The 23,148-nt window shown below is 43.0% G+C and overlaps 2 protein-coding genes across 3 annotated transcripts in view; one reads left to right on the top strand and one right to left on the bottom strand.

Moving 5' to 3' along the window:
- Positions 1 to 10,946, top strand: part of NUP153 (nucleoporin 153) — a 46,538-nt gene extending 35,592 nt beyond the window's left edge. For both annotated transcript variants that reach the window (XM_068397179.1, XM_068397178.1), the window contains exons 17-22: positions 2,291 to 2,485; positions 2,987 to 3,829; positions 5,532 to 5,900; positions 7,600 to 7,872; positions 9,219 to 9,381; positions 9,845 to 10,946. In XM_068397179.1, the coding sequence (XP_068253280.1) occupies positions 2,291 to 2,485; positions 2,987 to 3,829; positions 5,532 to 5,900; positions 7,600 to 7,872; positions 9,219 to 9,381; positions 9,845 to 9,929 (1,928 nt within the window). In that variant the 3' untranslated portion in view covers positions 9,930 to 10,946. The remainder of the gene's footprint in view (positions 1 to 2,290; positions 2,486 to 2,986; positions 3,830 to 5,531; positions 5,901 to 7,599; positions 7,873 to 9,218; positions 9,382 to 9,844) is intronic.
- Positions 10,947 to 13,315: 2,369 nt separating this feature from the next.
- Positions 13,316 to 22,792, bottom strand: FAM8A1 (family with sequence similarity 8 member A1). The gene is made up of 5 exons (XM_068397180.1): positions 22,162 to 22,792; positions 17,556 to 17,676; positions 15,152 to 15,275; positions 14,786 to 14,925; positions 13,316 to 14,570 (listed from the first exon to the last, which is right to left on the bottom strand). The coding sequence occupies exons 1-5, from the start codon at positions 22,754 to 22,756 to the stop codon at positions 14,426 to 14,428; spliced, it is 1,125 nt and encodes a 374-aa protein (XP_068253281.1). The 5' UTR covers positions 22,757 to 22,792; the 3' UTR covers positions 13,316 to 14,425.
- Between the last annotated feature and the right edge of the window lie 356 nt (positions 22,793 to 23,148).

Raw genomic sequence — 23,148 nt, 5'->3', positions numbered from 1 at the left:
AGCAAATATACCCTGCTTTGCAGCTGGTGAGGAAAGATGAATAAACTGGATGCTTTAATTAACTTAAAACCAATTTACTCATTTGCATGGGGAAAAAATGTGTACCCCATAGAAAGAGTTAAAAGTTACTGGTTTTTTTTTTCTGTTTCAAACCAGAAGTAGAAACGTTATTTACAGAACATGGCCAAAAATGTTTCCACTCAGCCTTTGTGTGTAATTGAGCGGAGATATGAAGCCAGGTTTGAAGATAGTGTAATCTTTAACTAGTTGTCTTAGGCTAAAACAAAACCGTGTCTTCAGCTGTGCCTGTGAAGGCCAGTGGTGGCCTTCCAGCACATGGGTGACCTTGGTCTGGAAGGTCAAGGTCCTTCCAGACCCTGGAGAGGTGGATGCTGCCTTCAGTGCAGTGCTGGGTTGTTCCTATTATATGTGATTGTAATTGATTTTTAGTGTGGTGAGTGTATTGTTTTTAAAGCAGAAATAATTATTTTCGTGTTAATTTTCATTGGCGCTTAACATCATGTAATATACTATTGTGTCAATAAACACCTTCGCAAGTATATCCTGGGGAAAAAAAATCCAAGATGAAAATCATCCTATACAGTAAGAGTGGAATTTCTTCAGCTAAGATAATGCATTTCAGAGGGAGCTTATTCTCATGGACTTTCAGCCTCAGGGCTGGCACTTTTGTCTGAGACTCTAGCCGTTGCCAGGAGGAATTTTGGAAATGTGAAGGGTTTTCCATGACCATCATGGTACAGAGAATTGCACAGTTATATTACATCTGTCAAGGGGAAAAGTGAGGCAAGTAAAATGAGAGGATAAAAATTCTCTGGATGTGCTGTGGAAGAGAAGACCCGTTCCCATCTTTACCGTTTGGAATTTGAGACATTATCTTCTGCCTCTTTCTTAAATGCCACCCTCAGTTTTTTGAAACTGTAGGTGAACATGACAATTATATGATGCTTTTGTGCCTTCTGGATATCCATTTCGGTCCTCACACTTACGGAGCTGAAGTTTTCTGTTGGGGTGCAGCATCAAGTGACATATCTTCCTTTACAGAGGAGAAAAATCAGGAGGCAAGCTTTGTCGGACCTCTTTGTGGAGGTTTCTGCTGCTGTTGAAGACAGTGTAGCTTGTGTAGTGAACAGAGTTGTGGGTTTGGAAGCTTTGAGTTCCTCTCTGTTTTTCTTTTTTGTTACGATGTGGTTTTGAACATGTCTGGCTTTGGGATTTGGTGATGAATCATTCTCCTAAATTCTCAGCCTCGCATCACTTGACTGTGATCATTAACTTGAGTGGTGCTAACTTTGACTACGGGTTACTCATGTCACCAGAAATTCTTTTATTAGTTTTGGTTGAGTACGGTACCTTTCATTTACATCTGAAATGGGCTATGTGGCTGTATTGTATGAACTGCAGTTGCTCTTTAAAGGTCATTGGTTCAATTTGTGTTCAAAATCATACATAGATCATAGAATCACAGAATGGTTTGGGTTGGAAGGGACCTTAAAGATCATCTAGTTCCAACCCCCCTGCCATGGGCAGGGACACCTTCCACTAGACCAGGTTGCTCAAAGGCCCATCCAAGCTGGCCTTGAACACTGCCGGGGAGGGGGCAGCCACAGCTTCTCTGGGCAACCTGTTCAGTGTCTCACCACCCTCACAGTAAAGAATTTCTTCCTAATATCTAATCTAAATCTCCCCTCTTTCAGTTTAAAACCGTTCCCCCTCGTCCTGTCACTACTTGCCCTTGTAAAAAGCCCCTCTCCCGCTTTCCTGTAGGCGCCCCTCAGGTACTGGAAGGCTGCTATGAGGTCTCCCTGGAGCCTTCTCCAGGCTGAACAACCCCAACTCTCTCAGCCTGTCTTCATAGGAGAGGTGCTCCAGCCTTCTGATCATCTTCATGGCCCTCCTCTGGAGTCCTTCCAACAGCTCCATGTCTGGTGACTCTGCCCCTCTCCTCTGCTCTTGTGAGACCCAGAGCTGGATGCAGTACTCCAGGTGGGGTCTCACAAGAGCAGAGGAGAGGGGCAGAGTCACCTTCTTTGACCTGCTGGCCACGCTGCTTTTGATAAAGCCCAGGATATAGATCATAAAGAAGAATCTAGGTGTTTCTATTGTTTACATTCTCGGATTGAGTTTGACTGAAATTAACTTGTAGTTTGATGGTTTTTTACTGTTACGCTTGTCCTCTTTGTAATTTAGTGATCCTTGAAGAGTTTCTTGAAACGTTCACGTTCGCTTTGTCTTTTTAAGCCTATGATTAACTATCTTGCGTATTTCTCAGGGAGTTCAGTGCCTGTGACCAGTAGCGGTGTTTCTGCGTTTTCTGCTTCTTCTGGAGGATTTCTGGGTTTAGACAAATTCAAGAAGCCCGAAGGAAGCTGGGATTGTGAGACCTGCTTGGTCCAAAACAAAGCAGAAGCCACAAAATGTGTAGCCTGTGAAAGTGCAAAGCCAGGCACCAAAGCAGAGCTCAAAGGTAAATACTTCATGAGAAAAACAAGGGTGTGTGTTCTGCAATTTATTTTTTTCTTTTGTGTTTTTTTTTTAAGTACAATTATTTTTCCTTTGAGGTATGGCGAAATTGTTCGTTTTTCCTCTAGGAATATTGCTTAAGTAAGGTAATGTGCCCATGTTTCCACAGAAAAAGATTACGCTTTTTAGAGAAAAACCTGTATTAATGACATAGTTGTTCTTTACAAGCCTTGTGTTGTTCATTTGGAGTTTAGACAAAAAGCATGATCTCCCAAAGAAGCTAGCGGTATACTTTTCAAAGCCAGGTGGTGGATAAAAGAATACCATTGCAAAAAGGTGTATGTAGAGAGGTGTATGTGGAGTTTTCTTGTTTTGTGGTTTGTTTGGTTTTTTTTAAACAGTTTTGACTCTGGGAAGTTCAGGACTAGAATCCCAGCCACGTAGCTAAAGCCTGCATGTATTACATTGTGTATTGCAAATTTAACATTATTACTTATTTCTGCAGGTTTTGGTACTCCTACTGTGTTCACAAATGCTGCAATGCCATCATTTACATTTGGTTTCCAGTCGTCCTCCTCTGAATCTTCTCATGCATTAGGTAGCACAGGAAATTTTAAATTTGGAGATCAAGGGAGCTTCAAGTTCGGCACTGTGTCTGAATCTGCATCCTCCAACACTGCGACTGGGGGATTTAAGTTTGCTACTAGTTCAGAGGACTTCAAATTTGGAGTTTCTTCCTCAGACTATAAATCAGAAGACAGTAAAAAAGAAAGTAAAAGTAACAGTTTTACCTTTGGACTTCCATCTGCAAGCAGCCAGCCTCCTTCAACATTTCAGTTCGGAACAGGGAGCCTGGGACAGCAGGAAAAGAAAGAGGAACCAGTTTTGAGAGGCTTTGGTTTTGGCACGAGTTCTACTTCTTCCATAGCTACCAATGAGAATAAAACCAGAGTCAGTGGCTTCACTTTTGGAACTGTGGCAGAAAAGGAGGTAGCATCACCTGCTCTTGCATTTAAGAAGTCCGATGAGAAAAAGGATGAAACTCTTTCAACAAAGGGAGGCTTCTCTTTTGGCAGTGCGGAGTCTGCACCTGCCTCACAGTTTGTTTTGGGAAGGACAGAAGAGAAAAAGGACTCTGTCGCTTCTGCTGCTCCAATAGCATTTGGAAAGAAAGCTGACAATGAAGAGGTAAAGGCGCAACCTATCTTTTCAGCTGGGACAGCTGAGCATACCAAAGAGGAGAGCACAGCAAAGCCTATGTTCAATTTTAGTTTCGTTAAACCATCGGAGAAGGAAACTGAGCAGGCAAAACCGTCTTTTTCATTTGGGGCTCAAACCAGTGCTTCAGGTAAGCGGAACATCTTTTGTCTTCACTTGTCTGCTCATGTCCATCAAATAACACCTCTGAAGCTAAACTGGACAAAATCTATGGGATTTCATGTATTCATGCATTAGAGTTTTAGAAAAGGCTTGATTACTGCCTGCAGCCTGTCTTTAGTTCTGGTTGGTGGTGTGTAGATCATATGTAGCAAGTAGATTTCAGTGAGTTTTAACACCAGGTTTAGTCAAAAAATTCCCCACACCTTAAGGAACCTGTATCGCTTCTTGTATGAACACAGAAGTTGTCTTGTCTCAGTGGTAGCAGCACAGCTGGTGATGACATCTGTAGTATGGCGCAGTATAGAGGCCTCATCCTAGCACTGTTTTTCATAGTGAAAGGGGATGAGAGAGGGGGAATATCTTACTCCCATCTACTTGCAGCTATGCTGCAGGGTGTACCACTGTTTCTCTACTGCTACAAAGGTATAAAAATCAAAAATCACTTCATAGATATTACACAGTTTTGTATTCCTTTAATCCTCCAGTGCAGACTTTCAACAAATTACAGTTCTTCAGTGGTGATCACTGCGTGGAAAAAGTCGGGTTGTTAAATTCCATTTGTATGACTTAGCAACTGTGTTTTAGAGAACAGAATTAGTTTCTAACTTCTGAAGTGTTACGGAAAAGGACATCAATAAGTAACCCTGAATAAAACCAATACATAGGGTTATACCAGTTTTTCAATATACAGTATTCTTAGGTTGAACTGCTACTGAACAGAGGTTTTTGGAGGATTGCGGGCTTTGAGGGAGGGGAGATGGGGGCGGGGGTGAGGTTGGGTTTGGTTTGGTGGTGTGTTTTTGTGGTTTTTTTTTTTATCTGCCAGGTAAAGTTCTGGAGTTCGGTTTAGTTGTGGAAATTTGATGAAGTACCTTGTGCAAAAAGGAAATTTTAACAAGTGTTCTGAAGAATGGTATGGTCCCTTAAAAATGGCATAGGTGAAAAGGGGCCATAACTGCTGGGAAAAAAGATAGTGGGAAATTGAAAACAAGATCACAAATTAATAACAAGAATTAGACCAGCAGCTTAGGGAAAGCTGAAGAATGACTTTAAAAGACAGCTCTGTTCTAAGTCTGTAAAAATGCACTCAGTACTTTATAACAATGGTCTGAATGGAAGGTTATTCTCTGTTGCTCCTAAAAGCAGGTCTTGCAGGTGCTTAAGTACAATGATCTTAAGCTTGGAAGAGTTAGGCTGGAGGATGGTAAGCTTTACTTGGCTTAAAGCTGTAGGCACAGGGCTATATTTTCAAACAAGCTATAAATGCAACTGTATCCATGTGTTTTTCAATACTCCCTTGAGGGAAGCCGTGAAACTTACAGGTGATTGATGTTGTTGTTCTAAGAACATTTGAAATATGTTTTTGTTTGAAGAGTTTAGAAGTACTGGTGAATACTGGTTCAGGTAAGGACAGCCGATGCTTAGTGTTTGTAACCAGTGAAAGCCTAGACTGCCGTGGTGTCCGTGTTCTTCACAATTCTTCCGTTCCTTTAACTGTGGATGGCAGCAGTCAGCACATGAAATCTGGATCTTTTGTAAGTGACAGTAGCTGGGATAGTAGTTGAGGTGTCATTCAGGACTGCTTTTTCTACGGTGATTGAAACAGGACTCTACTTGCTGTACTTTGTTTGGCATTTCTGTGGTGGTTTATGTACTGCTTTTCCTTTCAGATCAAGGAGCAGCAAAGCCATCCTTCAGCTTCTTGAGCTCAAGTTCCTCCAGCACAGTCGTACCCACCACTTCAGCCAACAGCAGCAGTGTTTTTGGCAGCGCCATCTCTTCCTCAAATCCTCAGCCAGTTCCTGCTCCTTTCATGTTTGGACAACCCAGCAACACTGTGAGCGGCTCTGTTTTTGGCAATTCTGCAGAATCTGCAGCATCTCAGTCATTTGGCTTCTCTCAAGAAAAGAAACCAGCAACCACGTCTTCCAGCACTGGCACGGCTCTTGCTTCATTTCCCTTTGGTTCAGGAGCCAGCAGTACCAATGCAGCAAATTCAGGCTTCACCTTTGGAGCCACAACCACATCGAGTTCAACAGGTACACTTCAAATAGATGCTCTTCTCATTTTTGCCATTACATAGCGGACCAAGGAAATACTGTTTCACGAATGTTTTACTTTGGAGAACGTGTAGGTCAAATGCATGGAAGTAGAGAAAAATATTCGATATTTATACTCAACAATATAAATTGGGGCTCAGTTTTTAACAGGCAATCTGGGAAATACAGTTTAGGAATGAACTGGCAGCGCGTACTTTTGTGCAAAGGATAATGCTTTACTGGATTTCAATTTGTATAGGAACTTTTCACCATGGGAATGATAGTTTTTTTCTTACTGTCATTTCAGTGCTTATGGTTCGAAGTCAGTGAATTACAACTTCCCTGATTTTTCTCTCCCATACCTAAAACTCTCAAGTGTTGGAAATAATGTCAAGATTTGCAAAATCCTTCCTTCACAAGTATATATACAGTACCTCTACATGCAATTGCTGCTGCTTAAGGATTGGTTTCTAATAAGCATTATGGCCAGTGTTTGTTAATTTTCTAGCAATTTAGAGAAGACAGGGATAAGAATCTAAAGTTTCTTCACGTTTTGTATTCACTACCCCACGGCATGAATTTAGCAGTATGACACAAGGCTAAATCCACCAAATCATCTGTATTCCTGCTAGCCTAGCAATATGTTGGAAATAAAACCAAACCTGTGAGGAGGAGACTTCATCTGGTTTGATGGGATTGCTTCACCTTGTCATTCACAGAAATGAAATTGGCACACTTTTTTGTGTATCAGAATTGTAACAACCAGCAGATCAATTCAACCTGCTTACAAATCAGTAACTTTCAGTGTCGTTTCATTAGGAGGTGTATTTCAAACATCTTCACAAAGAATTTTTTTTTTATGCAGAAGCCTGTATTAACTTTTACTGTATATCTGTTCATCTTCTTGGAAAAAAAAACAGTCAGCCATTCCAAGTTATGGTGCAATAGAGGGTATTTTCTGTTGTGTGCAGGCTGCTTAAATTGCATTAATAGCACTGTCTAAAATGTCCCCTTTTGCGCAGCATACCTGCTGTGTATGGTCAGAGTCACTGTTAAGTCACGTATTTTTGTTTTGTTGTTTCTGCTGGCCACACAGAACCAACGCAGCTACACAAATGAGCTGGTTGTCTGTTGGTGTTATGTAGAGAATTACTCTGCTAAACCGAGTTTTTGAGTAGAGAGATCTCTGCAAGCTTGATTTGGCCCCCAGAAGCTGATAATGGTAAATGCTTGGGCAGGGAGCGGTGCAGTTGCTGACAAGAAAGACTGATGTTCTCCTGATCCTAATAAATGGGGAGCTGTATTTTGTGTGTTTGAAAAATACAATTTGAATGAATATTCTCTGTGCGATATAAACAGCTTTTAGTAAATACAAATTAAAATGTACTGTTTGTGGGAATCTGTTTCTAGAACATGAACGTTAACACAGTAATTTGAGTCTAGACAACCCATGTGTTTGAGATTCAGTCTTGTCTGACTCCTGTAAACTTGTTCTTTCTCATGTTCCTTACCAGAAAAGGTGCAATGCCTGTTCTGGCTGACGTAGTGTTTGTTTTATATACTCACAAAATTGGTTTGAAATTGAGTATTCAGCTACCAGACTTGGGAAACATGAGATTTTAGAACCTTTGTTTCTAGATTCATTCTTGCAGAGGGAAAAAAGCCTGCATATACTGACATTTCTCATCTGTTCCCCGAGGGTCGTCCTCTTCGTTCCTGTTTGGCTCTGGGCCTTCAGCCACTGCTGCCGGCCCAGCGTTTGGCGCCAGTCAGCCACCAGCATTTGGCCAGAGCCAAGGGTCCAGCCAGCCGAGCGCTCCGGGTTTTGGATCGCTGTCGACAGCGTTGTTTTCAGCTGGCGCTCAGCCTGCTCCTCCTGCCTTCGGCTCGGTGACGAGCAGCACTCAGCCCTCTGTGTTCGGACAGCAAGCGACCCAACAGCCAGGGTTTGGCTCTGGTACCCCCAGTGCTGGTGAGTGCCAACTGTCCTCTTCCCTTTTGGTCTCAAAGATTATATTTTTATTTTATTTTTCATGAAGTGCACCTTAAATTATATGGAGAAAGAAGACCTCTGCCTTGCGCATATATTTAAGCGTAAGAATTACCCTCCATAAAAATAATGGGTACAGGGTTAAGTCATTTGTGCCTCCTGACTGTGGAGGATGTGCCAGAGGTACGCCCGCTTCATGGTAGGCCTTCTGCACAAGAGACTTAGCAGACATGGAGGTTGCAACCATACCTCTAAATATGGGGGTTTATTTTCTTGAGAAATCTAGTGATTGAAAAGGACGTGTTGAAACCTGTGGGGTATTTGCTGGTAAGATTGTACAAACCAGAACGGCAGAAGCACTGCAAAATTATTACTCTTGGGTTTGTTAGAGTAGTTCGTAGTTATCTGACTTCACTACAGGCTTTGGCAATTTATTTGGGTTGGGGGCTTTGTTGTGTAAGGATATGATCAGAATTATTTTTAAGCATTTATGCGTTAAGACTTTATCTAAAGTTCTTTTTTACTAATGAAGTATAAAATACTGTGGGAAGGGGGCAGAGAACGATCCTTATGATTTAAGTGTAAGAAAGACTTGTTCCACACTAGTAATTATTAAAAAACACACTGCCAGAATGTATTTATTTGATACCACATCAAATACTTAAGAAGGAAAAGCATCCTCTTTTCCTCTCAGAAGTTTTACCTCCAGAAGTTTAGCCTCCATTAAAAGTAACCGACATTTTTGTACTAATCAGTAGATTAGTTGGCACACCATGTTACTCAGTCAGCCTTTCACTAATTAGGAGCAGTTTAAAGATAAAAATCTCCCTGGATTGTCGGTGTTGCTTATCAGTCTTTGATGGTAGGAATTTTTTTTTTTTTTTTTAAGGTGAGGTGCTGTGTGAGCACATTAAATGAAAGGGAGTCCCCAGATCAACAGCATGAACATAAGAAAGTTTACTTAAATATAAATCTACACAGTTCAGTACTGTAATTTAAGACTTTATTAGTAAACTTCAATATACACAGGCATAAGCTTAATGGTGGTACAGAAGTTAGCAAACAACTCGTTCTCAGTGTGCCAGCAGGGTTACTTTAAGAATCCCTTTACGATTCTCTATTAAAGTGAATGAATTCTTCTGTGTACCCTCCCAGTAGTAATCTGGCACTTCTGGTGCACCCCCCTCCCCCAGCTTTGTCATCTTGAGCGACCTGTAAAAAAAATTCATTAAAGATAGTGGGAAGAACATGAGGATTTTGCTGGAAAGGACGAACTTGAATTTCAACTTTCTTATTCCCTTTTGTTTGTTTCCACCCAATCTTCCCAGGTTCTGTATTCCAGTTTGGAAGTAATACTTCCAATTTCAACTTTCCAAATAACCCCAGAGTATTTACTTTTGGTGCACCAAATCCTCCTGCACCAGCAGCACCGGCACAGCCTTCTGGCTCTTCAGGATTTTCGTTCAGCCAGCCTCCAGCATTTACAGTCGGGTAAGAGACCGTATCAGAATTTCACTTGAGCTTCGGGTAATATCAGTGGGCAGTGTTCAGCCTCTGCTCCTGTTAAATTGTGAGGTGTTCAGATGAACCTTGGAGTTTGAAACTAAACTGGGCATCCTTCCGTGTATTAGCCTGACCAGCTAACTAAGCAACAGTATCTTTAGAGGAGCCTAGCTGTCAGAAATATCACACATCAACGTACGTGAAATTGTCTTGTTTGTGAAAGGTAAGGTCCTTATCTAGCCGCTGTGCTGCTACTTACCTTCTGAATGCGAGAGATGTAATTGCTTTGGGTTTCTGGAACTCTCTTCTGTTCATCATATGCCATTTGTTGCCAGCTGGTAACTAGTGAGACAAGACTATGACAGAGTTGTTCTGGAGCATCTGCTCAGTGCTGCTACTGAATTTGCAGCTACACTGTCCTAAATTCTGAACTACTGATTTCTTTTGATAGGACTAATGGGAAAAATGTTTTCTCCGCCTCTGGATCTTCAGTTCCTGGTCGGAAGATCAAGACCGCAGTTAGACGTAGAAAATAATCGCCCGATTGGTAAAGCAACTTTTGAAGCAGCTGCTACCCTGCATTGTTCAAGTTGTTGGGATTGTACCTCATGCTGGGTTACCTGAAGTCAGATCTGCCTAAAGGAATAATAAACACCTGCTGCCCTTTACTTCCCTCTCCCGTTAGTTTTTCTTTTGGTAACGAATGAAGTTGGCAACGGCGCTGTTTCCAAGCAAAACTATTTTAGATTCCAGCAAGTTACTTCTTTCACTGACTCGGCATGGTCTGGCTATAGCCATGAGTAGAGCCCGCACAGTGAATGGCTTGTACAATACCTCTTCATCTGCACCACTATGTGCGCTCATCCGCGTTTACCGAGGCCTCGAAATTGTAATTATATCAGTGCGGGATGCTGTATAGAGTAGAGACTGTTGGTAACGAATGATTTCTATGCTGAATTTGTGCTGGTGTATGTGTGAAGTGAGTGAGTTTGGGTGTATCATGCACTAAAATTTTCTGATAGAGGAAGACTGATTAAAAGATGATCCATGCTAAGGACTTGTTAGATCTGTAGTTCTTCATTTAATAATTATATGCTATTTCTATATTTTCATTCTTACAGCCCTTTATCACCTGTCTCGCCTTTGTTATTTTATTATGAAATGTGTAAATACAATTTTGTTTCTCTGTGTACTTTTTTGGCATAACAAATCTGTGAAATTGAAATTTTAATTTTGTGTGTTACGGCCATTTTTGTTTAGTATTGTCTCAGATTTTATGTAAATCCCATTATTCAAAGTTGCCTAAATCCATTTAGAAAATCTTAAAAATTGGGAATTCTTAAAGTAAGTTTATTGGCTTTTCTGATCCATTTTTGTTTGGACCAAAAACCAGTATTGTACAAAGTATTAAGTATATATTTTTATATTTACTGAAATGGACTGTGGTGACTTTGGATAATAAGGAAAAGTTTAATATTAAAGCCATGTTTATTACAGTATAATTAACATGTTAAACCATGGGATAAATGCCATCAATAAAAACTATGACATACTGTCTGGTTGTTTTAATGCACCATGAAGGCAGCTGCAGCTGTAACTGTATGAGATGACACACTCACCCTGAGCGGCGTCACGTGCTTTCTCCAACCTCTGCTTTTTGACAGTGAACTGATGCTGATTTTTAGAGGATCTTAACTTAGTTAGAGGTTCCCTGTTAGGAAGGAGAAATTGTACACTTAAACTTGGAGCCGTATGTCAGTGTGGCAGCTGTCTGGCTGCAATGGTTGCAGTTAATTTTTATAGAGCTAGTAAAAAAAACCCCAAATGTTACAACCCTTCCCCACCATTCTAACTGAAGAGGAAAAAGTACACCCAGTTCTTTTCCCCACTTCTGCAGCAGTTGGAGGAGCTTCTTAAGAGAACAGACATTGTTCTAGTGAAATGAGAGGGAATGCTTGTCTGTCTGGGGCCCACAGCTGAACTTTCACTAAGTCATGGCATTCAGTTTATGCTCGACCTCCGATCGCTCGCTACAGCTAGAACTGAGATCACCTGCAGAACCGCGTAAGCTTTAAGCAGCCTCAAGGGCGTTGCTGGGGTTTTCTGCCAGCACTTCTGCCCTTCACCCCAGTGCGGCTCAGCACGGGTGCAGCTACAGGTGCTGGCATTATGAAATGAGATACTTTTCTAACCACAAACTACAGAGCTGACAGGAGGACAAAGGCTAACTTCTGTTTTTGTGGGAGTCTTACGTGTGTAAAGGTCCAATCCCTATTTCTATAAATAGAAAATATTCAGCAACCTGACTTTGAAACCACACACGTAAGCTGCTATTCAGTCACATCCTGCCACTGTAGCTGTGGAAGGAGTGTATGCAACTAGGTATTTCCAGATGTCTAAATCTGAAAAATGCCACAAATGTCACTTTTTTTCCTTAGCTCTATCCCCTGCCACATACTCATCCTACAAACAGAAAAGCTGCATCCATCTTCAATGCACCTTGCACTGAGTTACGCCGTTTACAACAGCATAATGGATATATACTTCCATGGACAGGCTCTGTGTTCTTGAATTGTAATATTTTTCTTTACCTGCTGTGGAAGGGGTGGTATTTTTCTGCAGGGTAAGAGATACTTTCCCTTACACCTGAATTGGTGACAATAAAGTTTTAGCCAAAAGTGTTGCTTTTCCCTTCCTCCACGCCCCATCTTGAAAATCCTAGTTTCTAGGTCACTGCTCCAGTAAATAGAACAAAAGTTCCTTCTCCATTCATACTGAAATTGTAAACAGGCAAAACTCACCCTAGAAGGGACTTCAGTTCTGACAGCTTTAGCTTCTGTCCGTCAGGCTGATGATCGCCCTGCCTGAACTTCTAACTTCAGTGCTTAAGTCAACAGTGCAGTTCTTTGAAAGAACAGTTAAGCAGGATCTCTGAAGCTCTGTTTCAGCTAAGTGTCTTCACTTCAAGTGGTCTACCAGCCTCAAAAGGGTGCTTTATTCAGGCCTGCTTATTGCCAGTTATTGCTTAGACATTTTTATTTCAGTGATGCTAATGATACATTTAAGATGCTAAAGTCTTTTTGTCTGGTAATAAATTAGTAGTGTAGAACAACAGTAACCCTCAAAGTGATGAGGTATTTTGATACAGATAGATACACTTTATGATTATGCAAAGACTTGAAAGTCAGTTTAGCAGAGACAACTTTTTTTTTTTTTTTTTTCACTTCAGAAATATCTAAAACTCATTATCTGAAAAGGTAGCAACTTCATTCTAGAGAGGTAGATGATGGGAAAATGTTGTTCTCCCACTTAATAGTGGGAGAATAACACTTCAGTACCTGAAGGGGACCTACAGGAAAGCTGGAGAGGGACTTTTTACAAGGGCATGTAGTGACAGGATGAGAGGGAACGGTTTTAAACTGAAAAGAGGGTAGATTTAGATGAGAGATTAGGAAGAAATTCTTTCCTGTGAGGGTGGTGAGACACTGGAACAGGTTGCCCAGAGAAGCTGTGGCTGCCCCCTCCCTGGAGGTGTTCAAGGGCAGGTTGGATGGGGCTTTGAGCAACCTGGTCTAGAGGAAAGGTGTCCCTGCCCATGGCAGGGGGTTGGAACTAGATGATCTTTAAGGTCCCTTGCAACCCAAACCATTCTATGATTAAGCAGTGGATCTGGTACTGAAACATCTTGTAAATTATATCAGAACACATACACAAACCATTTGTACACAGAACACCACCACTTGTCAAACTAAAATAGTGCAGACCATTAACACATTACTTATATGATTTCACATGAAGACACAAGAGAGAACCAAGCTCTCAAACATTTCTATTGTCAACCAAACCATTGCCCAAAACTGAAGGTAGGGTGAGAACTTATGCCTAAGGGAGGAACACACAAAAACTGGGCGCTAGAATTCCAAACTCTTACTCAAATTTTAATGTAACTTTAACATTGCTGATATTCCTTTCCCAAGTTACTAATAACATGAGAATAAACAAATTATCAAAGCTACGGAATCATGCAAAATATTAGGCTTCTTTATTCAGTATTTAAGTTATTCTGAATATACAAACAATTACCGAGAATTGTAAAGTGAAAATAACCAGTATTTGTATTAGATTTCCATCCATAACACATTTCAGTTGATGTTCTCCATATGCTCCTGAAACACATTCAGTTGTTTTGCTTGGTTATATGCAAGAAATAGACAAATGCTTTCACTCCAAACAGAAGCAAAAAAGTTACCTTTCATTGGCATGATCTGTACTGTTCATAGCTCAAAAATTATTTATACACCCCACTTCACAAACACTGCAGTGTAACATACCCTACCCAGAGAAGAAACAGCTAGTAGTATTAGCTTCAACTGGTGAAGTAAGTGACAATGCTTGAGACAATCATGGAAAAATTCTTTCACATCCATGTTCTGATAAAATACTTAAAAGAGGCGAGGGAATATGATCTGTGAAGCGATAGTAAGCGACATTATAAACACTGCTCATCTCTCTCTGTCTACACACACGGCAATTTAATTAACACAATTTGCCTGACTGTCTAATACTGCAGTTCTCTTCCCGTCACAGTTTATCATACGAATTAGGCAGCTGCTTGGGAAGCAACTTCATATTCTAGTTACCTGCCAACATCCAAAACTGCCAAGAGCGGCATTTCTTTTACGGCGGAGTATTTCTGGGTATTTGCTTTCCACAGACTGACAAACAGAAAGCTCCTTTCTGCAGTTAGTGCAGCCACCTTCCTTCTCGTCAATCGGAGGTTAATACTTCCAGGTTTAATACGCATTGTTTCTCCCAGGCTTCCTTGGCATTTATGAAGACTCCCAATACTTTGAAGGTAGCTGCTGGCATCATACCGGAGCAAAACATTTTCTTTAGCTTTTGAATCAGTTCCCATTCAACTTGGGCAAAAGATTCTGATAGACAACCTCAATTTCAGTTTTGGGGTAGGTCTTTGTTCACTGGGGGTGGGAGGGGATGTTCAAAACCAGTCTGGAAACCACATCTTTTGGTATCATCTGACTCCATTTCTTCTTACCACAATAGTCCCTGCTACAATGTCATAGGCTGTTCTGTTATGCTGGAAAAACAGGAGGGTAATGAACGCAGGAAAAAAGGAAGCAATAGAAAAATTCTTGATCAAAGCTCGTATTGTGGACCTGAAACGAGAATAAAACATTCAGTGCCTTATTTTCACTTTTCTGCTTATATTAGCAGGTAGTTTACTTTCAAGTTTAGTGCCTCAGTTTTCCGCAGCACAAAAATTGATGTCCAGAGTTTAGAAGAGATTATTTTACCGCCTAGCGGGAAAAATATTGACATGATTGAATAATTGCTGGTTTATTCTTAGATCACAGAACCTAAGAACACTTACGTTGTCATACTGACATTAGAAGATGGAATGACCAACACACGGCTGGGTGCGATAAGTACAGATGTATCACATGTCACAACTCGCAGTCCAAGCAAGAATTTCCCTGGGGTTGCTCCACCAGCTCCCCAAATACAGATTATCTGTAAAAGAAAAGTGAGTTCAATTCCACACACCACCATGTTGTCGACTGGTCTAGCAAGCTTGGTTTTCATCAAAACTATGTGTAAGTCATAAGCTTCAACATAACCCAAAATACTGTCTGGAGGATTTACTCTGTAGGCCAATGGTGACAGATTTTTTTTTTTAAACATTTATTCAACAACTGACAACTATTAATTATAGAAGTTAATGTTCACGAGTACTTACCTCATAGAAGCAGACTAATAACCTGTAGATGAGAGCTACTATCATCATTTTCTGCAAATCTTCCATGGATGTATCTTCATCTATTTCTTCTATGATGTAATGCATGGCAAATTTAGAGATGTCCCTGTACAAAATAAGACTGAACCTTAAAACCATCCTTCTCCCAATACCAATGTTACCCCTTTAGTACTAGGATTCACTCCTTCAGCTCTGGTATTAGTAAAAGAACAAAAGCTCCTTGGCTTCTCTGATACTAAACAAGCCATTAAAATTCAGAACAATGGGCTTCCTTCCGAGTTGCTGCCTAGTTTGTTTTGTCTTTTTCATTAAGAGAAGATTATTCTTTATTACCACTTTTGCACAATGGTGTCCCTGGGTAGTGAGCTGCAGAATTATTCTGAAAATTCTCACACTTCTTGGGAGATAGATAAACAAGAGATTCTGCGTGTGATCATCTAACTGTATACATGGAAGGCATCCAAGCCTCTTCCTTACAGGAACTCTTAATGAAAAAGAAAAGGCATCACTCTTCTCCAGAAATGCAAGGGGGAAGTTACAGGTCTCCCTAAGCAAGCAAGGAACATAGCCTCCCTTTGCATGATCAGGGTTCCTCATGCTCAGTAGTCATTACTCCTCACCACACTCTTCTAGAGGCAGGCACCTTGGCATGCAGGGGAAGTTTTCAATTTAAAGCAATTGAAACCTTCAGCTGTTTACCCTAACAAAGCTAGCAAAGCATCTGTTTGGAGTCAATTGTGTATTTTCACAAGATAAACTCTACAGATTTAACATTCTCATCTGATACCTGGAATGGACATACTTCCAACATGTATTTGAGCAAGGACTTCTCACTCACTCATCTAAGTGAGAATTACTACTCACAGACATCTACAGTCCTGCTTCAAAACAGTCCATCTATATTTGTACTACTTGCCCTCCTCTTTATTCAGACTTAAGGATCAAAAAAGATAAGGAATTAAGAAAATAGCGTGGCACAACCTGCATTTCCCCAATACAACCTTGGCCTTAAGTCTCTGTCTTGAGCTTGTGAGGACGTATTCTTTTCGTGACAACTACTCAGCCTAGGCTCAAGCACGCCACATCTCAAGAGCCAAAAAAACCCCAGAATGTTTCTCTGAACTTGTAAGCAACTTACTGGCTCTTGCAAAAGTAGTAATATTGAATATACCTTAAATTAATTGAAAAAGATTCCCTCTCTTTCCATCACCTTCACTACTTCACAGAAGCAATATACATATAGTTGTTCCCCATCTTTCCAGGGCTTCATTTTTTATCATTCTCAGCCTACTAAAACCAAAATGGAAATAAAAGCTGTCAGGTTAAGAGCTGGAGGTTTTGATGACTAAGCAGAACCTAGAGTTTGGCATTTTAATTGCATGCTTATCTGAACAAGAACCATTGATCATTGACATTGATGTATTTATTGTTTTGGATTTAACCATCTTCCACACACCTCTCAGGCAGCAGTTTAAGGTGTCTGCAAGATGTTATCTGTATAGTATCAGTTTACAGTCAGTCAACATTTGGAAGGTTCTTTAGCAGAAAACTTGGATTCTGAAAGGTGTTTGTACAGTCATGGAATTACTGACTACACCAAGCTCTCATCTCCTAATCAGAGCAAAATATTTGGTTACACCAAACCAAAGCAGGGGAACTAAATTAGCTACGGAATAAGACATCTACAGTTAAAGAAGCAGATAAAAAAGAAACTGTCTTTGAGGTAAATGATTATATCTGAGTATAAAAATGTGAAATGATAAAGAATCTTTCAGTCTAGTGTATAGTTGATTGATAAACACGATGCTTAATCATACTTTTTAAGAAACCCAACTTATGCCCAGTAAAGGCTACAGCACGGCAGCATTCCTAGCAATCAGGCTGTATTTTAAAAGTACATATCTGACATGCAGGATCTGATTTTTTTTTTTGTAGTGGGTTAGCATTGTTTTGGTCACAAATCTAAAACACAGCACCACAGGAGATGCTATGAAGAATATTAACTCCATCCCAACCAGATCCAGCACATTTTTAAAAGCTGTTTAGAAAAGCAAGTTTATTTGTCAATGTTTTTTCTTTGAAATTTTTAAAGGACTTTTAAAAATCTTGCTACTGCCCCCCCAAAATAAGAGTGAAGTCTAATCTATCCTTAGTAAGGAGTTTGTGAGCCTATGAAGACACCTGTACAAATTCTTTGTTTCCATCAGCTGATCCAAAATCAGGAAGTATTTAAAAGGAGATTAAACTAGTGGTGCTTTTTCCTCAACTTTCGACAGCTATTAAGCGCCCTCATATGCATAAGCATACCATGTACACACCACGACACCTCAAAGAGCATGAAGAGCTTAAAGTTGTATATAACAAAGCTTTAAATTGTTCAACTTACTTTATTCCACTGAGGTGCATAATACTTAAAACAATGGTTGCCTTTATAAAGAACAGAATAAAAAAATCCACCATCTCTGCTATGAACCTGTGTGCCAACGAAGGGATAATGAACTCCCGACCTGTAACAGAAATAGTTAACGTTACCCAGGTTTTACTGCACTAAACAAAAGTTAACACAATCATCTAAAGAACAGTTCACATTAACCTCACTGCAAGAACATAATCAAGATCTTGATCTCAGCTCACATCATCTTCGAGAAAACTTCTAGATGTGTATGAATAAAAAATGATCTGAATTGTTTAAATTGAGTTATAAGAACCTTCTTAAATTAAATCAAACTCTCTTAGAACTCTGAGTCCCCTCATAATTAGGATCCCAGGCAAAATCGCACCCCACTAAAGAACCAAAGTACATTGAAGATGCATCAATTTTTGTGTTCTTTCATTTAGAACGGCCTCGTAGAGAACAAATTTCAGTAAATCTGAGAGGTCAGATAAAAGGAAAATTAGATCTTGACATCTACCACAACCTTTCTATCGCTCAGCAGCAAGGCTTCCGTCCCTACCAAGTACCAGCTCTCTGAAAGTAAAACACAACCTATTTTGTCTCCAGTCAGACCCAGAAACAGGAGCAGATGAAAATATTAGTCATACTTGACATAAACATTCCTATAGACTACTTATTATAATAAAACACAGCATGCTGCCCTACCACGAGCCAGAAAACGTAACACATTTCTCCTGTTTAATTGGCCAAGTGCAAATGGACACAACGTAAGTAGTCACAGTTACAAGCTTTTGTGGCTAATGCTACCTCAGATGACTGAAGTACAGAAAACATTTAAGAGTATCTTAGGAAGCTTCCACAGAATAGCGTTGCAAAATAATTTCATCTGGACCCATCTACCCCTCTACTTCCCAAAGGACACACATGACTCTCACATGAAACCAGCAAGGACTCGCATCAAAACTTCATTTAGAAATATCCACGTACTACTAGATGTAACTTGTGGAAAATACTGACTGGGTTTGTTAGTGTTTCTGAGAATGCCTACCCCCACACACAGGGAAAGGAGAAAAGGAAAGAGGAAAGAAAATCGCTCCTCTCTCCAATCTCAAAAAACATCATCAAATTTCACTTAGAATAAGTCCACAGTTCAACTGCCAAGACTGGTACTGCCAGTCCCGACCTCACCAGCTATGCAAACGAAGCTGAAAGCCCATGGCACTTGGGTAATTTTTAAATGGGGTAATTATAATCATGCAGTGATTAGGTAAGAGCATGTTCTTATTTACCATACCTTGGTTTATATATATCTGTTTCACTGATAAATCTGCATCAATACTATCAAGCAGTGTGACTGTTACATATATAATACTAAAATAGATTCAATTCTCATTGTCAAAGCATGTCCAAGTTGTCAATTAAATTCTAATTAAAGATTCTTCAACTAAGGCAGAAGTGAGCACAGCCAGTCTCCCAATCCCGGCTGGAGCATACAGCGCCAGATAAAAGCGTTTATTCGCTCTGTTAAAAGGAGCACGTTCACTGAAGTGAGTGGCACAGTTTCATTTGAGCATGTTAGATTCAATGACTGAATAAGGAAGAAGCTAAGTGGGGCTAAGAAACTAAGTATTCAAATTATGTTACACTCCATTATATTCAGAAACCTTGGCAATCTAAGCTTAGAGTCTGGCAGATTTCCATTACAGTGATTTGAGATGTTCTTCATATCAGAAATCCACTATTTGGCCAGGGGTTCCTATTTGTATGGCAGGGACAGCCAAATGCAACACGCACCCATCTCAGCTCAAAGTCTAGGATTTTACATTAAGCCAGTAACAAAGACGAGTTTGCACCAGTCAGCCACGGGGCAGCTGAGGCTTGGACGCACTTTTTGCCCTACTGTTCCCAGCAGAAGAGCAGTAATCATCTCCTGCACTAAGGCAGGGAGGGGTGAGGGGAGGAAGTGACTTAAATCGTGACAGACAGTCCACAAAATGCCTGCTTATTGCCCAGAGTGCTGTTAATGTTGGTGCTCTGACACGCACCTGCAGGCAGATTGAACTGGAAGAGGCGGTTAGCAATTCCATGTTTTGACATCCCAGTTTAAAATCTGCAACATTAACATCAGCTGTCAATTATTTCAGCTTACGTAAGCACACCAGGCTGTAAACTGCAGTGGCGTAGGGATCCATGACCTGCCCTGCCAAGCCTGCTGTGCAGGCAATAATCTGCAGCAGGCAAGAAGGAGCCATAATCGCTTTAGCTGTTCCAGATCCATCCATTTGCAATCTGGAGCCAAAGCACCTGCACAACAGCCTTTGTTTATAATTGTACTGTATCACTATCACATATAGAGTTCCCTTAAGAAGGCCAGGATCACAGAATCACAGAATCACAGAATGTTAGGGATTGGAAGGGACCTCGAAAGATCATCTAGTCCAATCCCCCTGCCGGAGCAGGATTACCTAGATCATATCACACAGGAACGCGTCCAGGCAGGTTTTGAATGTCTCCAGAGAAGGAGACTCCACAACCTCTCTGGGCAGCCTGTTCCAGTGTTCAGTCACCCTCACCGTAAAGAAGTTTTTCCTCATATTTATGTGGAACCTCCTGTGTTCCAGCTTGCACCCATTGCCCCTTGTCCTGTCAAGGGATGTCACTGAGAAGAGCCTGGCTCCATCCTCATGACACTTGCCCTTTACATATTTATAAACATTAATGAGGTCACCCCTCAGTCTCCTCTTCTCTAAACTAAAGAGACCCAGCTCCCTCAGCCTCTCCTCATAAGGGAGATGTTCCACTCCCTTAATCATCTTCGTGGCTCTGCGCTGGACTCTCTCTAGCAGTTCCCTGTCCTTCTTGAACTGAGGGGACCGGAACTGGACACAATACTCCAGATGCGGCCTCACCAGGGCAGAGTAGAGGGGGAGGAGAACCTCTCTTGACCTGCTGACCACACCCCTTCTAATACACCCCAGGATGCCATTGGCCTTCTTGGCCACAAGGGCACACTGCTGGCTCATGGTCATCCTGCTGTCCACTAGGACCCCCAGGTCCCTTTCCCCTCCGCTGGTCTCCAACAGGTCTGCCCCCAACTTGTACTGGTACATGGGGTTGTTCTTGCCCAGATGCAGGACTCTACACTTGCCCTTATTATATTTCATTAAATTTCTCCCCACCCAACTCTCCAGCCTGTCCAGGTCTCTCTGAATGGCTGCGCAGCCTTCCGGTGTGTCAGCCACTCCTCCCAGTTTTGTGTCATCAGCAAACTTGCTGACAGTACAGCATTCAGTAATTTAGCATGAAATGGTATTCATGCCCTAATTACCTTTAACATGGAATTAGCTCCTGAAGAACTAGGTAAAAATCCAAGCGTCATTTCAGTCTAGCCTTTGCCCGTATCCTCTTTTTCAACGACTGGCAATATCTGTTTATAAGCAATCTATAACTCAGAATCAGGGCACAATTAAAGAAAATACTACTTTGGGTTATAACCTTGTTTAAACAACATCTGCTCAAAACACAAAAAAGAAGCAAGCTCAGAAGCTAGATTCCCTTCCCTTCAACAGAAAGAAAAAGCAACTAAAAACGTTCTCCCCTCACACCCAGCCACTGAGCTTATAAATAACGTTACAAATCAGTAATGCTGTACTTTGCCCTGGCGAAAGAAAGGAGATCTGGCTTTTCTCCAAAGTCCCTCAGCAGTGTTCTGCTCCACAGTTTTCTACCATTACTCAAGGTGCTACCAAACATTCAGGGAACGGTCACCTAGGCGCTCCTCCACTTGTGAAGAAATGTTTGTGCTTCAGGTTTTATCTCTGATGTGGTCAGAGTAAGCTTGTCTTACTCTCGAACAAATATAAACAGAAGCACTGCTACGCATGGTCTTCAATATTTACAGCCATAACAGACTTGTTTATCTCGGGTCCTGCCCATACCTTGTTGAATGTAAGCATGTTTTTGCTTGTCTGCTTCAACGTCATTAAATTATTTTATTTGAGCACCAAAAGCCCACTAAAACAGATAAAATTAGTTTAGATTTCACCATCCAAACAGGCTACTTAAAAAGCTAGATGCATGACAAGCTTGTGACCACAAGAATAAGTTTCACTGGAAAAAACGAACTCCTTCATATCCATGAAAACATCTCACAAGCACTTAAGTTACAAGCTGTACACACACGTCAGCCCTCTCCAGCCTGCTCACGGATTAAGTTCTGGGTTTACAGACTCGGTGTTCGGGCTCTCCCCTTTCACAAGGCACAGCCACATGCCCAGCTCTGCAGCCCACAGAAGCGCAGCGACCCCCAACGTTGCAAACCCCCGGCTTCCTTCCCGACACAACCGCTTCCTACAACCGCGGCGGCGGGGCCCGCGGGGACCGACGGCGCTGCGGGCACCGAGCCAGCGGCACTGCCGGGGGCGACTGCTCCGCTCCCAGCCCCCTGCCCCTCCCGCACGGCCGGCGGCGCCTAACCAGTGACGCGGGCGCTGCCAGCCGCCTCCCCACGGGCGCTAGGACCAGGCCGGCCGCGCCCGTTCTCCCCACTCGAAGCGACCCACACCGGCCCCCGGCCTGCCCGCCCGCCCCCGCTCACCTGCCGGCCGCCCCGTCTCCCTGGGGGCGCCGCTGCCGCTGGTGCCGGCGGCGTTGCTGGAGGCCGCCCTGGGCAGGGGGCCCAACCTGCCCGCCGCTCCCGGCCAAACGGGGGCGGCTGCGGCGGCAGCGGTTGCGGCGCGGGGCCCCGGCCCGGCGGTGGCCGTGTGGGCTGCGGCCGGAGCGAAGAGGTAGAAGGGGCTGTAGTAGGCGGCGGCGGCAGCGGCCGCCCCCGACGGCGGGGAGGGAGGGGGCGGCGGCGCGGCAGCGCGAGGGGGGCCGGCGGCGGCGAGGAGGGCGGGCAGGCAGCCCTGCCAGCTGAGGTACCCGCAGTACGAGTCCCACAGCCACTGGTGCACGCGCCGCGCGTACTCCGCCGCGCTCAGTGGCTTCGCCCCGCCGCCCTCGCCCCCAACGGCCGCCGGAGGGGAGCACGGCGGTGACGACGCAGCGGCGGCTTCCCCTCCGGCGACGCTGTCGCTCCTCTCGCTGTCGCCCTCCGCCATCGCTGCCGCCCCAGCGCCGGTCCGGCCCGGGCCGGGCTCCGCCATCTCCTCCATCCCCTCTGACACTGAGGGCCTGCGCTCACCGCGCATGCGCTGCGGAGGCGCCTCGCCTCTCCCACTTGCCGCGGAGACGGAGGGGGAAGCAGATAAACAGCAGGCGGAGTCCTTCAGGCACCCAGCCTCACGAGGAGCGTACCACTCTCCAGCAAACCCCTTTCTGCCGTCGCGCCAGGAAAGAAATAGGCTTCCTTCCCCCCCTCCCCCCCGCCGTGAGATGGTATCGCCCAGCGTCGAGGCAGGGACGGGTCTGCCCGGGGCGGCTCCAAGCGCTCCCGGGGTGAAGGGGGAGCCCCCGCGGGGGGCAGGAGCTCACGCCCTGAGGGCGGGGTGCGCGGCTCGGCCCGCGCGCCTGAGGGGCCTCCCGGCGGCACGGGCCGCACAGGAGGCGCGTAGCGTTCCCTTGGCAGAACTGCTGGCCTTCC

The sequence above is a fragment of the Nyctibius grandis genome, chromosome 3 (genome assembly GCF_013368605.1).
Source record: "Nyctibius grandis isolate bNycGra1 chromosome 3, bNycGra1.pri, whole genome shotgun sequence".
NCBI lineage: Eukaryota > Metazoa > Chordata > Aves > Nyctibiiformes > Nyctibiidae > Nyctibius > Nyctibius grandis.
The sequence above is the reverse complement of the archived record's forward strand: the minus strand, read 5'-3'. Positions and strand labels throughout refer to the sequence as shown.